The sequence below is a fragment of the Helobdella robusta genome (genome assembly GCF_000326865.2).
Source record: "Helobdella robusta unplaced genomic scaffold HELROscaffold_20, whole genome shotgun sequence".
Classification (NCBI taxonomy): domain Eukaryota; kingdom Metazoa; phylum Annelida; class Clitellata; order Rhynchobdellida; family Glossiphoniidae; genus Helobdella; species Helobdella robusta.
In genome coordinates, this window is record NW_008704084.1 from 2,443,330 (window position 1) to 2,458,805 (window position 15,476).

At 32.7% G+C, this 15,476-nt stretch overlaps 1 protein-coding gene across 1 annotated transcript; it reads right to left on the minus strand.

Annotated features, from left to right (window-relative positions):
• Positions 1 to 3,338: 3,338 nt before the first annotated feature.
• Positions 3,339 to 6,693, minus strand: HELRODRAFT_171404 (hypothetical protein; the record flags this gene model as incomplete). Its single annotated transcript, XM_009018122.1, has 2 exons — positions 3,339 to 3,743; positions 6,451 to 6,693. 2 exons carry the CDS (start codon positions 6,691 to 6,693, stop codon positions 3,339 to 3,341), a joined length of 648 nt encoding a protein of 215 aa, XP_009016370.1.
• Between the last annotated feature and the right edge of the window lie 8,783 nt (positions 6,694 to 15,476).

A 15,476-nucleotide genomic window follows, 5' to 3' on the forward strand; every position in this document is an offset into this window, starting at 1 on the left:
ATAACATTACGTTGTATAGTCGGTTTGTCTCTATATAACCAACTTTTTGGCTACTCAGATTTATTTAACAAATAATTATGAGTAAGTTTTGTATGTTCTAATATCAAACTATATATTTTAGCTGTTATTAATTGTGTGTTCAAATTTTAGCCAAATAATAGAATTGGTTTTTTTTATTTGTGTATAGTAATCGGCGAGTTGTATCGTAAATGTCGTTGTGGACGTAATCGAGGTCGGCGAGTAGCTCAGTTGGTAGAAGTGCCATGTCTCGTGCAGTTACGCAATGGCCTGGTTCGAATGCTATCTGTCCGAAACTCAAAGAGGCCATGCGCGTATGATGTGTTGTTGCGCGTGCATACATAACCCGTGTGTGTACGCCGTGTAGCTTGGAAAGTTCGGTCTTTTTGACACGAACAGCGCTCACGAGGACTTCAACTCTACATATTTTTTTAATTATTCCATTAAATTTGTCACAGTGTATATAAATATATTTATTATTTCAATATCTGTAAATAGCATTGAAGTGTTTAACTCTTTTGTGTGTACTAAGTCACCCTTGTTTTTTTTGATGGAATGAAGGAGTCTGTGTGGATGATTGGATTATGACAGAAGAGTCTCTATGGCCTGTTGTTTTATGATTTTGTTGATGGTGTCGATAAAGTTATCTTAATGGAAAGTTTTAAACGGCGTGTCGGAGTCGGATGAAAAATATCCGACTTCGACTCCAATTTTGACCCCTCGAAAAAATTCGATTCCTGGTAAAAATTTCCGATTCCGACTCCGGGTTCCGAATCCCAGAAAAATTTACCAACTTTGGCATCATAACTAAACTTTATTATCGCTACTTAATAAAAATTAGTTTAAAAAACGCTTAAAATCAGTCAATATAATTGCTTTCTTAGTGAAATTACTTTATTTTTATGTTTCAAAACATAGCGAAAAAAAGTTATTTTATTCACATTACTATTATTTATTTTTAGTATTAAAAATGATTGCTTATCCCTGGACATAATTATCCTCTAAAAAACACAATACTAAAAAAATTTTCAAAATAAAATGAAATTTTTTTAAAAATTAACGTTCTCCGTAGTCAGATGAAAAAATCATGGATTTTAGTGCTTTTAGAATTTTTTTATCATCATCATTTGACGGAGTGTTGTGATTAAGGGGAGGGGGGGGGGGTTAGGAACAAGGTTGGTGCCAAGGGTGGTTGTGGTAGTCACGACAGTTAGACATTTAACAAAAAAACATACTAATTTTAATATTAAGCGGTTATCAATAATAAGGCAAAATGAAAAACTATCTGCCAAACAAGTGCTTGTTTATATAGCATTTTACTTTTACTTATTCAAGTCAAATTTATAAATTTATCAACATGTTTTTGGTTGCCACTCTGACCAGTAAGACCACAGACCTGTTTATTCTCATTATTAGTAGCGGGTCTTAAAAAGTTTGGTAAAATTTTGAAACGTAAGCAAAGATTTGTCGTAGTGTGGTCGAAATTACGCTGGCGACCTATTATTGCTTAATCACGTCTATTTTTGGTCGATTTTTCGATGTTCTACATAAAATGGTGCTTTTTTGTGCAAAAACTGAGTTATACTCATTTTTAATGACAATACTGCTTACAACGGGTGGGGGCCATCTAGATCCGTCACTGATTTTTTTTTTACAATTTCAATGGCATTTTTTATTTGCTTACCTGAACAACCAATCGACTCAATATTCGGGCGGCGCTTCACTCCTGCATGATTGCTTCCCAAACGAAATTTCGTTATAAACGTTGGCATTTAAGAAATTTTAATGCGTAGACTGCAAACTTCAAATAAAAATTATGGGCTTTTATGATGTGCTATCAATTTCGATGTTCAAGAAAGCGTCACTTCCGATGCGGTAGGTACATCGAAGAGATTGGCATGACCGTAATTTTTTGTAATTTTTGTTGTCATCATCTCTGACGATAGGTTTTTTGTTTATATTACTATTTGATAAAATTTTGAAATTATATTGTTATTTCAATATTTTTATATTGGTTTCACAAACGTTTGCACATTCTGGGGCGGAACATTGGAGGAATATTTCGGATGCCCAGTCTAATTCGGAATGGTTGGCATTAGAAATTTAGAAAACAACTCAGAGGAACGAACATTTTTGATGAATCAAGAGATACAGCCACAATTGAGACTTTTAGATATGATTATTTTAATGATGATAGTGATAACAGTACTTTAAAAATATACTAGTAAAAACTTTTTAATGAAACGAAAAATGGACAACTAAAAACTGGGAAAAAAAAACAATTGAACATCAGATGATTCCGAACTGGAGCTATTTTCATTAATTAAATGAAAAATTCTCTTAGGCTTATATATTAATAATTTGCCTTCAAAAACCAAAATAACGAAAAATAAACATACTGAAATAAATAATTCTAGCTATAAAGATATATTTTAATTAAATCAAATCAAATTCCTTTTATTTAATAATCTCAAATAATTTATGCAACAAATAATGACATAAATAGAAGAAAATTATAAGGTTGATTGAGAAAAAAACCAAAAAAGTTTGTCTAGTCCGACCACCTTTTATCACTTTTATAATTGTTAAAAGAAATAGGTTGTTAGTGAAAAGTTAAACCCAAAATGTATTTATATAAACATACACGCATATATATATACATTAATTGAATTATCAGTAAACATAGGCATATATAATTATATATACATACACTCATACATATACAAAGCATTTAAATTATTTAAATAATAGTTGAAATAAAGTATATACTCAGATTGTTATAATTTAATTAAAAATAAAATTATAATATAAGTTAAAATAAATTTTTTTTCATTAATAAATGTGCATATATATATATATATATATATATATATATATATATATATATATATATATATATATATTAAAATGTGCATGTGTTTGAGTGTTTTTGCCTGTCTGTGTTTGTGTGTATACATGATGTCAAGATTAACAAAAATATCTATACAAATCAGAGCATCTTCTACTGAATTTTTTAAAAGTATTTAAAATTTAAAGTTTTCGTTTGATGTAAATAATAAATAATTTTAGTCAACAAATAATAATTGTACATTAAACTTTAGTTTACCATTACAGACATGCAAAATAATTATTCTTAAGTAGTTGTTACCATTATTTTGTAACGAATTTTGTTTAATTTAAATGAATTTTTGAATTTTGTTCAATTTAAATGTTTAATAATTTTCGTGGAATGTCCAATCTGATGGCATATTACAACACCAATTTCCAGGCAGACTGCAGTTTTTATTGTGAAGGCTTGCTCTTTGAACAAAACAGGCAAATTATTGTGGATTGAAGTATGTTGCCACTTTCCATTCGGTTTCATATCCCTCTTTCAGCTTGCTCACTATGTACACCAGCACTTTATGCCAAGCTTCAGATAATTCGTTAGTGTAAACATCTTTTAGTTCTTGTTTCCATATGCTAATGATGGCCCTAATATATACGTCGTAATAATCAGGCAGGAATCCTTCTATACTAACGTGCTTCTTACCAAGTTCAATTAGTGGTTGAGCACATTCTTCTTGCAGGTAATCCAATCGATCGACTACACATCCAATCACTTTGACGAATCTTTTTGAGTGGGTTAGAAATAATGGATGCTTTATTAACTTGTCACCCCATACGGTCTTAAATGGAAATAAATTTTTCGTTGATGGTCTTAATTCAAATATTCTCAGGAAAACCTGTAGTTTTTATAAAATAATTTTATTATTCATAACAATTTTTAACAATTATTTATGTTTATTATACTAAAATGATATTTTAAAAATTAAGTTATTAAATTAATAAATTTTAATTGATGTTATTTTTTGACTAAGATCAAATTGTTCTGTGTGGTTTCAAATGTGATATTATTTAAAATTAAAATGCTTAATGTAAAATATTAATGTATAGAAAGAAGTCCAAAATATACAATGATTGTAGATATTTAATGGGTGGAATTAAATGTGTTTCTTAACATCACCAAAATATTGTTGTATACATTTTTAAGTTTATTTTAGGCAAAATGCTATGTCGTAAACTGGGTGATGATAAAAATACGTCTGATATGTTAAAAGATGAAAAGCACGACTGAATTGTATCTTCTATATATATTTAACATTAAAATGGTTCCATTTAACAATTGTCAGTTAATGTATGTACTACGAGTTTGCTTAAGTAAGATTGTGTTGAATGATCTGAAAAACAGCTCATATTTGAAAACCACCTATATATTAATATGATCCAAACATGTAAGTTAAACATGTTTTTTGCTAAATTATGTAATGCTAAAATATTGTGGTTACATATTAATGAGAACATGAATTTTTGAAAACATCTTAAAATTTTTGGAGACAAAACTGCCTCTTTATATTTACTATGCATAGTTTTTGTTTTTATATTTTCACGTTTTCATTTTCCAATGCAGGTTTGGCCAATATACGGCCTGCGGAGCCGGCTGCATAATAAATTTATTCGGCCAGCGATTGTATTTTAAACGTTTCAGATGACGTACTTTGGTATGAGAAATTTGATTTATCTTGATAAATCAAAAATAATTTTTTTCAAATTCTGAATTTTGCAAAAAATTTGCAAAAGATACTTTTTTATTTTTAGAGTATTTTTTAATTATTTTATTTCATGAATTCTTGCATAAAATTTCAGCATAATTAGTTTTTTTGTCTGACGCCATATGGATCATAACAGCCAGAGACTATTATCAAGTTGATCACTCGTTTATAAAAAATTGTTATATCCTCAATTCTTACAAATTTACAGTTGTTTTGTTATCTTATCCGCTCAATTATCAATGATTGCTCTTATCACAATTTTGAGGCAATGCAAGGACCTCAAGTTTACTGTATTGCTGTGCTTATATTTTCTTCAACAAATTTATTATACAAATTTTACTACGTTGTCTGTAATGAGTTATGACTAATTTAATGGAAACGTCATTAGAAGAAAGGAATCTTAATGTGGTAAGAACAATTTTACAATACTTTCTTCATTTATTTTTATATATACTCAAAATTATTTCCCACTTTTATTTGTAAGAATACACTTTTTGAGATGGCTTGTTTTCCATAGTTTTGTCTTTTATGATTTTTTTAACATTTTTTTATTTTTTAACCCATGAATTGATGAATAACAGCACGATGGAACAGTTAAATATAATGTTCAATTTAGTTCACTATGAAACACAGTTTTCTTTTATAGCGTGGTCGCTAACAAGCTGGAGATGTAATGGATAGACATGAATTCTCATTCCGTCCCAACGTCTTCATAAGAGGATATCTCATTGATTGTTTCATGCTTTCAAAGTTTATGCTGTAGTATGTGTTGTTAATGTGTATGTGCACACATTGTTTGTGTTGATGTTTGTATGCATTGTTTGTGTTGATGTTTGTATGCATTGTTTGTGTTGATGTTTGTGTGCAATGTTTGTGTTGATGTTTGTATGTATTGTTTGTGATGATGTTTGTATGCATTATTTGTATGCTTTCATTGCCGAAAGTAAGTTAATGGCTGGAAAGATGTGTATATGCGTACGTTTGTGCGTGCTTGTGCGTGTGTATGTGTGCGTGGTGTGTGTTTGTGTGTGCTTATATTTGTCTGATTGAGGCAACATTTGTGCTTATATTCGTTATTTTTTCCAATTTATATTTCAAGTTTACAGCGTTTCTTTTTTGCTGACTTTCTGTGAAACGAAATCAACTCTTTATTTTTTTTGTTTTAAATATCATTAAATTGTCGTTTTATATATAGACACTTGAAAAGCAAAGGATATGTTGACTCACAGAGTGAGCCAACTAACCTCATCTCTTTAATTAAATTACCGGTCGAGACAAGATTTAAAGCAATACAAAGTGATTCTTGATAGCAATTTACATGCTTTTGTAATTAAAGCTATTCATGTTTAATGTTGAACGCTGCATCCGTATTTCTTTGTACGCCTCATTCAATTAATTAGTGATCGTTTTCAAGGGAGTGACGAATGCCATTCAATTTGTTTAAAATAGTTAACCATTATCCGAATGTTCCAATTAAATTCTTTGGACAACATTAAAATTCAAAAATGTTCATTAACAAGTTGCTACCTTCGTTTCATTCTATGCTTATTCACTTTTGAGAAGTCATTATTTTCAATCATTTAAACAAATTCCTAATATATTTCTTTTTCTATGGCAACAAAACTAAAAAAATTTCACGTTCTCATGATTCAATATGATTTTAGCACCATCATTCAATATTCATCTTAATTCTACGTTCTATTTAATAAGGAATTTTAGTTATTTATTCATTTGTTTATTTATTCATTATATTTCAAGTTATCGATATGAGATGTTTAACAGCAGTTCTGTAGTCAATTGTTTGCTTCCTCTCAAATAATACAATATACAACGAACAAACCTGTTTACCCAAAGACTTGAGTTTGATTGACAGAAGTGTCCATGACTCTCTAACCAGTTGCTTTTCTCTGATTGTCAGTACATCATCGTTATTTAAATAATTTAAATTATTAAGAAGCGGTTCACTTTTGACTTTTTTAAATCCATTAGCTCCCATGTTTTGAGTGCGTACTAAGAAAGCAAACCAATCTTCTTTTGAATAATCCACTTCCAAACTTTTGCTTGTTGATTGCTGACAGCCCATGATAGATGTTTATACTAGACACACTTATAAATATAATTTTATAAAATGCAAAAAGGAGAATCGACCTGCTACAGTTGGTGGCTTATATACCTATCTAGCCGTTGCTTCTTTATAAACTTTTTTGTCTTAATGCCATCACGCACGTGCATACAATGCATACGCGCTTACACACGTAGATCAATCTATATAATATATAATCTTCATGTATATATGTCGGTCATTCTTTGTCAACCTGAACCATAATCCACGCCTGACCAGACCATCTCCATTTTTTTCAATTTTCAACAGTAAGTATCTTAATGTATTTTATCGAAAAAATAAAATTATTATAAAAATACTAGTTACCCAGGTGAACTTCGTATCACCTGCGAAAATGTAAATCGGTAAGTTCAATATCATTCTAAATTTTTCAAACTGATTATTGATATAATTCATTGAGTCCGCTTTAAAAATATAATTATTGTTTGAGTTTCGTTTGTCAAAAAGGTTGATCAACATTTTAACGGAGCTGATAAGATGAAAAAAAAAACTCATCAAATATAAACCGCTTGACCAAAATTAATCAATACAAATGTCAAATATAGCATGTTATCTATTGACTGTATGATAAACAAATTGAATTCATTTTTTAATGTAATATCGCTTTCTATAGTGGCGGATCTAGGGAGGCCGGGGGCAATGGCCCCCCGTTGTGAGCAGTTTTTCATTAAGTCAGAAAATGACCGTTATTATTATTATTAATTTATATCGCGTCCTATGCTTAGCTTCAAGGACGCTTGGATAATCAATGACTTTTGACGTTTTCGTAGGCCTGGATAAACAAAAAGTTCTTTAATCGTTTCCTAAAAAATTTGATGGTTGGTTGTTGACGAATAATGGCCAGCAAACCATTCCATATTGAAGAAGAGCTGTGCGTAAAACATTTGTTGACAACCAATGAATTGCTGACAGGTTGATGCAACTGTGTATATGAAGACCATCGAAGTTAACGAGTTGATGAACGACGCGATATAATTTGAGGAAGATATGATGGTTGAGATGTGTTAAATAACTTGTACGAGAGGACAGCTAGTTTAAATATAATGCATTGACGTACTGGTAACCAATGTAGTTGAATGAGTGAATTTGTGCTGGAAGATAAATTACTGATATTTAAAACAACTTTTGTAACTCTATTTTGAGCTCTTTGAAGTAAAGTTAAAAGGTAGGAAGGAAGACCGTTGAGAAGAGAATTACAATAATCTAAACCTGATGGTACGAGACATCGAGCCAGTGCAGAAGCAATATCTTCAGTGAGGAATTTAGGAATATGACGAATAGTCCACGTATAATAGTTACAAGATTTGATCAAAGCTAAGACATGAGAATTAAAAGATAGAAAAGAGTCAAAAGTTAAGCCTAAAAATTTAAGTTTAGAGGTCGAGGAGAGAGAAGAATCAGCCAATAAAACGTGTGATGGGGGAAACATTTGATAAGCTGTTGCGGAGTGCCAAGAAACATCGCTTCAGATTTGTGGGGATTTAGCTGAAGATAGTTTGATAAATGCCAATCGTTTATGGCCATAGTACATGCATTTAAGTTGTCAAGCTGAGATATATGATGAAAGGTGGGAATTTTAGCTATTATACATGTTGATAAAAGAGTAAGCCAAAAGTTTTCTAATGATATTAGAAATAGGAAAGGTATAAGTGGTGAAACAAGTGGGACAGACCCTTGAGGAACTCTAGTAGATAAGGTGAAGTTAAAAGAAGAGTGGGAGTCAAGTTTAATGTTTTAAAAACGATTAGAAAGATAAGATTAAAACCAGGATAAGGCAGATCCAGTTTTTGGTATACTTGACCATTCGGCCACATACACAACGTATCAATTCGAACAACGAAGATGGTATAGGAATTCCGAAAAAAGCTTTTTTGTTCTATCATGCTTAAATGTTCCATCATGCTTGAAATAAATAAAAATTTTGGTTTTGAACTCAATAAACTTGACAATGATTTACCACCTACTAATGTTCCCTCTAAGGAAGAAAAGCACTGTGCAAAAATTAAATTAACTGACAATTATTTCAACAGTCTGAGGAAATTTGCGGTAGTCAAAAAGCTTTATTTGTAACAAAATGCTACCAAATACATAAATACGTAAACACATAAATAAGCGTTTATTTATATATTTATTATAATATATGTATAATTAAGTTAAAAATGTTAAAATTCAAAAGATTAAAAGATATGCTTTAAATAAATTTTGTACGCTAGTTTCTTTTCTGCACTTGTTGGTTTTCCAGAATTTATAAACTTCATCAATGTCGACTTGATACCCACTCGTTAGACAAAACTTTATTCGAATTACCATATATATCAATAAATTTTTTCGTAGTAGTAAACTTCTTCTATTAGCACAAAATCAATCTCATCATGGAACTTTTTCATATTCCCAAATTCAAGTTTTTTTTAAAGTAATTTAAAATCATAATATTCAGAAAGAATTTCTCCCTTGAAGCAAATGTTTGTATTTTTCAACTAATACATTTAATTCTCTTTTTCTAAATTCATAATCATTTTGATTATGACTGCCTGTGTATCAAACGCCACCCATTCTTTTAATTAATCAGCCGAAAACCTTTCCTGCAAATGTTGATACAATCGTTCAATAACCTCAAAATTTAACTCGAATTTGTATCTTTGTAGTCTGTTGATAAAAGTGTTCCAACGGCATCACTCTAAGAAGCTTATTTTTCTGAATTTTGTAATTTTGATAATCTAATTTCCACATTTTTCATTTTTTGCCACTTGAAAATTCATTGCATGCTTTGGCTTCAGAGCGTATTTTACAAATCAAACCAACATCTTCTAAAAAATCAAAAATATTTTCTTACTGCTTGTGTTTCAAACCTTTTGAATCAACGGTCTGTCTCAGGTTTGAACATTTTTTTAACTTAACCATGCTTCTTTGAAACTATTTGCCACCTTGCTAGTTTTTGATGAGCCATCGGTATCTTCACGTAGTCGCTTCATAACAAAAATTTAAATTAGATCGCAAAAACTAATTTAATCAGTAATTATCAGAAATTTCTACAAATCAATTTTATGTTGTTATTAATGAATATTTTATATAGCTTTCACATTTTCGTCGGAAGTAAACACGAAGATAAATGCAGCAAAATATGACTAGCGATGTAGCCCTTATTTAAAAAAATTGAAAACACGGAAGTTTGGTTATATAAAATTGAAGAAAAAATTGTGTAAACTTTTATTTTTCCTATATCGGGTTAGTATGATTTACAGCGCAGAAGAAAAATAAGCTGCGCTAGCATGTTCAAACTACTGCGCAGTCGCTCAGCTTAGAGAGAACATTGCTATCTACGTTAGAAAAATTGAAATATTACACAGGAAGTTAACTAACGCGGAGCGTGCTGTGATTTTCATTAATAATTGCATTTTTGACAATCTTAAAAATCTTTTTAAATTTTATGTTTTGAAAATGTTTAAGTTTTCGAAGCGTCATTGCTCCTAATACAAATTTATCGCAAAACAATTAATTGTTTCATTATGTATTAAGAGTACTTCATAGCCTTGATTGATGAGCCAAATTTTTGTTACATCTGTTCATTTTTTGATCCTTTAATTGTCAAAATGTCAAAAAATTGAAAACTCAATTCGTTTGGCGCCATTTTTAACCATGAAAAACAAAAAGTTAAATTTTTTTTGTATTGTATGGTGCTTTTATAGCTTAAACAACATATAAAAAAAATAAAATGGTGTTTTTTTTTAAATTTTAAAAATGGGTAAATTTTTTCAAGTATAATTTTTTTTAATATTTTCACATCTATGCACCTTGTTTTACAACTTGTCAGTGTGCATAATAATAGTTACATAATAAGCTATGCTATTATTTTTCAATAAATAATTTTATATCACCAGGCAGAACAATTATAATATGCCCAAATGGTACACATCCAATCTTATCGTTCTCGGATAAAAAATTTGTCTTTAAACTTTCTCAAACATTCTTAATATTTCCCGAATACCATTTTCTTTCGTCGACCAAGCTAAAAGGTCATAATTATCATTGTTGTCATTACTTGAAATGTTTACTTGAATTATATTCGGATGATAAAAGTTTCATAGAATTTTGTTTGTTTAGGTTTAAAAGAAATAAATGATGATTTGATTTATACAAAGCTTTATTTTATCTACTAATTTAAATCTTTTTCTGATCATTCGAGATTGGGATTTTTCTTTCTAAAAACTTCAATATTATTTAATTTTGCATCACTGTATTTTTATAAATCTTTCGCATTCAATATTTGACTATTTGTCTATATCTTCATGCCGGCTTTTGCAGCCAACCTTTTCCCCTTTTTCAGTCCATTGCAAGGACTTTTTCTGTGAGAACTGAATGAGGTCATCCTGCCTCTTACCCCTAATCTGGTTTATGATATTTTAAATTTGAAATCAAATCATCAAAATAATACTCATTAGGAACAACATTTTTCATGTTTTATATTGTATAGCTAATTAAATGCCTTTAGAAACAAAAATGATAGAAACACTGTGATCAAAATTTTCCATGGACCATATTTTTTAAATATAGAAAGGATTGGATGAAGAGTAACTCGCTTGTTGTTCCAGCATTGACACTGGATTGGATCCTGTATTATCACTGATTAGTTTTAAGCAAAACCTATTAAGGCAATACATTCAAGTTTTATAAACTTTTTTCTTGAATCGCTGAAATGTTTTGATAGCTTTTTCAACTATCCCACGGTGTTATGATTATGATGGAGATGTTGTTGCTCATTGCGATGATATTTCCCTTCTCGGTCAAATTTTATAGTTTCAGCATTTAAACAAATTTTGCCCATCCTGTCAGCGTTGTCCGCCTCTGTTTGCATCACACTTTTGTACTATACAAATGCAATATTATAAACATACTAGTATACGTGTATTTGAATTTTCAATTGTAATTGTATAAACAAGTAACAAAGAAATTGGTTATTATAGTTAAGCTCGTTTTAGGTGTACGCTGTAGAGATATATTACTTATAAAAAGCATTCGTAATATTAAGAACATTGATAATAATAATAAATGAAACAAATATTTCATGTAATAATTTGTGATCTTTCGAATGTAAACCAATGCAGCTGAACGTGTAGACGGTTCCTATTCAAACTTCTGCAATGAAGTAAGGTCTGGATTGGATTACACCGGAAAGCTTTTGACCACTACGTAGGTTTACTTTTAATTTACATACATCATTACTGTAGTCTTGTCACAACGATGTTTAAATAATTTTTGATTTTGTCATTTTCTTTGATTCAGACAGTTAGACTTTATAGAATTTAAACAAAACAAGTCAAACAAAAAATCTTAACATAACATAATATAACATAATGATAAAGTAAGACCAAAGTCCTTTTGCCCCTATCCAAAATAATATCAAAATATAAAATATGCAAAATAAACACACACGTTTAGACGACATTTTCCCCGAGATCGGGAATTGCCGTTTGGCTACCTATGATGAAATCAAAATATCTCTCGACGCCATTCACATCTGTCACTCGCCTCAGTATCACGCAACCCCGCTTTCACTCTGTCCTCCACCTGCTCTCTCCATCCCAATCGCGGACGACCCCCTCCTATTACTCCTTCAACTTCGAACTCCAACGCTCGCCTAATCCCGACCCTTTCATCCCTTCTCAACACATATCCATACCACCGCAATATCGATCTCCTTATCAATGTCTTTATGTCCTCATCAACTCTGTACTACTCCTCCTATCCTTCACTTTAGCCCCACACATTATCCTCACCATAGCTCTTTCAGCCCTCTGCAGTACACTTTCCTCCTCTCTCCTAAGCACCCAAGTTTCACCACCATATACCATCGCTGCTCTCACACATTCCTTATATACCCTCCCTTTCATCTTCACTGACCATTTCTTTCCACACAATACCCCACTCAGTTCCCTAAATTTCATTCATCCAACATGAACTCTTGCCGTAACAGCGCTCAAACATCCTCCATCCGCGTTCAGCTTAACCCCTAAATAAACAAAGCTTTCCACTCTTTCAATACCACCACTCAACCCCGTCCTTGCGTCCGTCCTATTAATCACACCATGAACACATTTCTTACATTTGAACGTGCCTTCCACCTTTTTCAGTGCCCCCCTCACACCACTCAATCTCTTTTGCACCAACTTCTGACATCCTATACACAAATATAAATCTGTTTCATCATATATGCGAAATGAGCTTCACTGGTTGCCAGTTTGTTATAGAATCGAATTCAGAATAGCAATGTTTACAAGAGATAGTTTGATGGGGCTTGGTCCTCGATATCTTCAACAGCTGATCGTGCATTTCCCTACGGCTGCCGGGGGGCGAAAACTCAGATCCTCTGCCAAAAAGAAACTCGTTGTTCCTAGGTCCAGGACAGAAAATTATGGACAGCGTCGTTTCTCCGTGGCTACAGCGGATGTTTGGAATAAACTGCCCGATGGTGTCGTTGGTAGTATGGATGAAAGAGACATGTTCCGAAAACGACTTAAACATCACTTTTTTGACCGGCAGCTTCTCGAACAGCGCCTCTGAGTTTTACTTAGAGGGGCGCTATATAAATTCTCCATACCATACAATACCGAGTTAGCTTTCACTCTCCTGTCACGTACCACTTTTAACTTTTAACCCTCTCTTTTCGATAACACTTTTCCATCTGTTAAATTTTAACTGCAATTCTTTTATGCTATCAGCCATCAAGACTAAATCATCTGCATACAAAATCTCAAATAACAACCCCTCCATTATGTTTCCACACACAGCATCCATCACAATTGCAAACAAAAACGTTGATAACACTGATCCTTGATGCACTCCTACCTTAACACATCCCTCCTCCGACCCTCACTTTTGTCTTCGCCCCTTCATACAGCTGCATCACAGCTTTAACAAGTTTCTCATTCACTCTTTTCTTCCTCAACGCCCATTCAATGTCCTTCCCCGGTACTCGATCAAAAGCCTTTTCTAGATCCACAAAACACATGTACAATCTTCGTTTCTTTCTATAATTCTCCTGCAACATTCTCACTATGAACAACGCATCCACCGTTCTCCTACCCACACTGCATTTCATTAACTGTCACCATATTTCTCAACCTCTTATCAAGCACCCTCTCCACTACCTTCATTCCATGCTCTAGCAATTTCACACCCCTATATGACCCACAATCTCTCACATTTCCTTTGCCCTTATACAACGGCACCAACACACTGTGTCGCCAATCCTCAGGTATACCTTCATCATCAAACATACTGTTAGCAATTCTCATCATAACTTCAATTCCTATCACCCCACTCGCCTTATGTTCCGTCGCCACTTCCGAAACCCCTGTCGCCTTACCTAGTTTCATTTCTCTAACTGCTTTCTCTACTTCCTCCATCATCACCTTCTCTATGGATCCGTGTGTGACCGCGGATTCCACATCTCTCCATCCCACTCATTTTCTTCATTCATCAACCTTTCCATATGGGCTTTCCACACCTAAGCTTTTTCCTCCTCATCTATGCACAACTTGTCTGATCCATCCCAAACATATCCATTCCCTATAACATCTTTTCTATCCTTCATTGACTGCTTTGCTACTTTGAACATTTTCTTCGAACTCACATCAAATTCCATTTCCTTCATTAACCTATCTGATGCTTTCGTCATTGCAGTTGCCACTGCCCGTTTTGCAACCTTCTTAGTCTTTCTATACTCAAACTCCGCTTCCTCCGTCATGTCCCTTCTCCACACCTTAAACCTCTCCTTCTTGACCTCCAAAACCTTTTTTATATCTTCATCCCACCACCACGTCTCACCATGCCTACACTTTCCTTTCGTCCATCCACTTACTGTATCTGCCGTAGTCAACACACAGTTCCTATATCTCTCCCAAACATTTCCATCCTTACCACTCTCCCAACTTTCAGCCACCTTCACTTCAAATGCTTTCCTCACCTCTGCATCTTGTAACTTCCATGTCTTTATCTTTGCCACAAACTTATATTTCTTCCTCCTCCCCATTTTTTTTGAAGCCACATCCATCACAACCATACTATGCTGCAACATACCAGGTATCGCCTTCACATTCCTTACATACTTTCTATGCTTTGCCCTTATCAATATATAATCTATCATTGACCTATGCTCCCCTGACCTATATGTAATTAATCGTGCTGATTCCCTTGTAAACCAGGTATTTCCCACCACCATACTATGTGCATCCGCCAACTCCAACAATTTACGCCCTTCCTCATTCCGTATACCATATCCCCATCCCCCATGTACACCTTCATATCCGTCTGCATCCGCCCTCACATGACCATTCAAATCACCCAACAACACAACAAACTCATCCAACCCCGCTTGCCCAATCTCGTTAGAAACATCATCATAAAACCTATCCTTCTTCTTTTCCTTCCTACTTTGTTTCCTACTTTGTTACCTTTCCAAACACCATCACCACCACAATTACGACATCATTGCTTTTCCGCCTCACTTCCAACACCTTCTTCACCAACTCTTCTCTTGCCATCACACCAACTCCTCCCGTACCATTATCCCCCTTCCATCACAACTTATACCTTCTACCAGTATCCGGCAAAAGAGGGTGCGAAGGGTCCCCGGAGACCCAGTATATATATATATATATATATATATATATATATATATATATATTATATATTTACAATATTTTATAAATTCTAGCGAATGTTTGGCGTGAATATGCTTGTAGTTG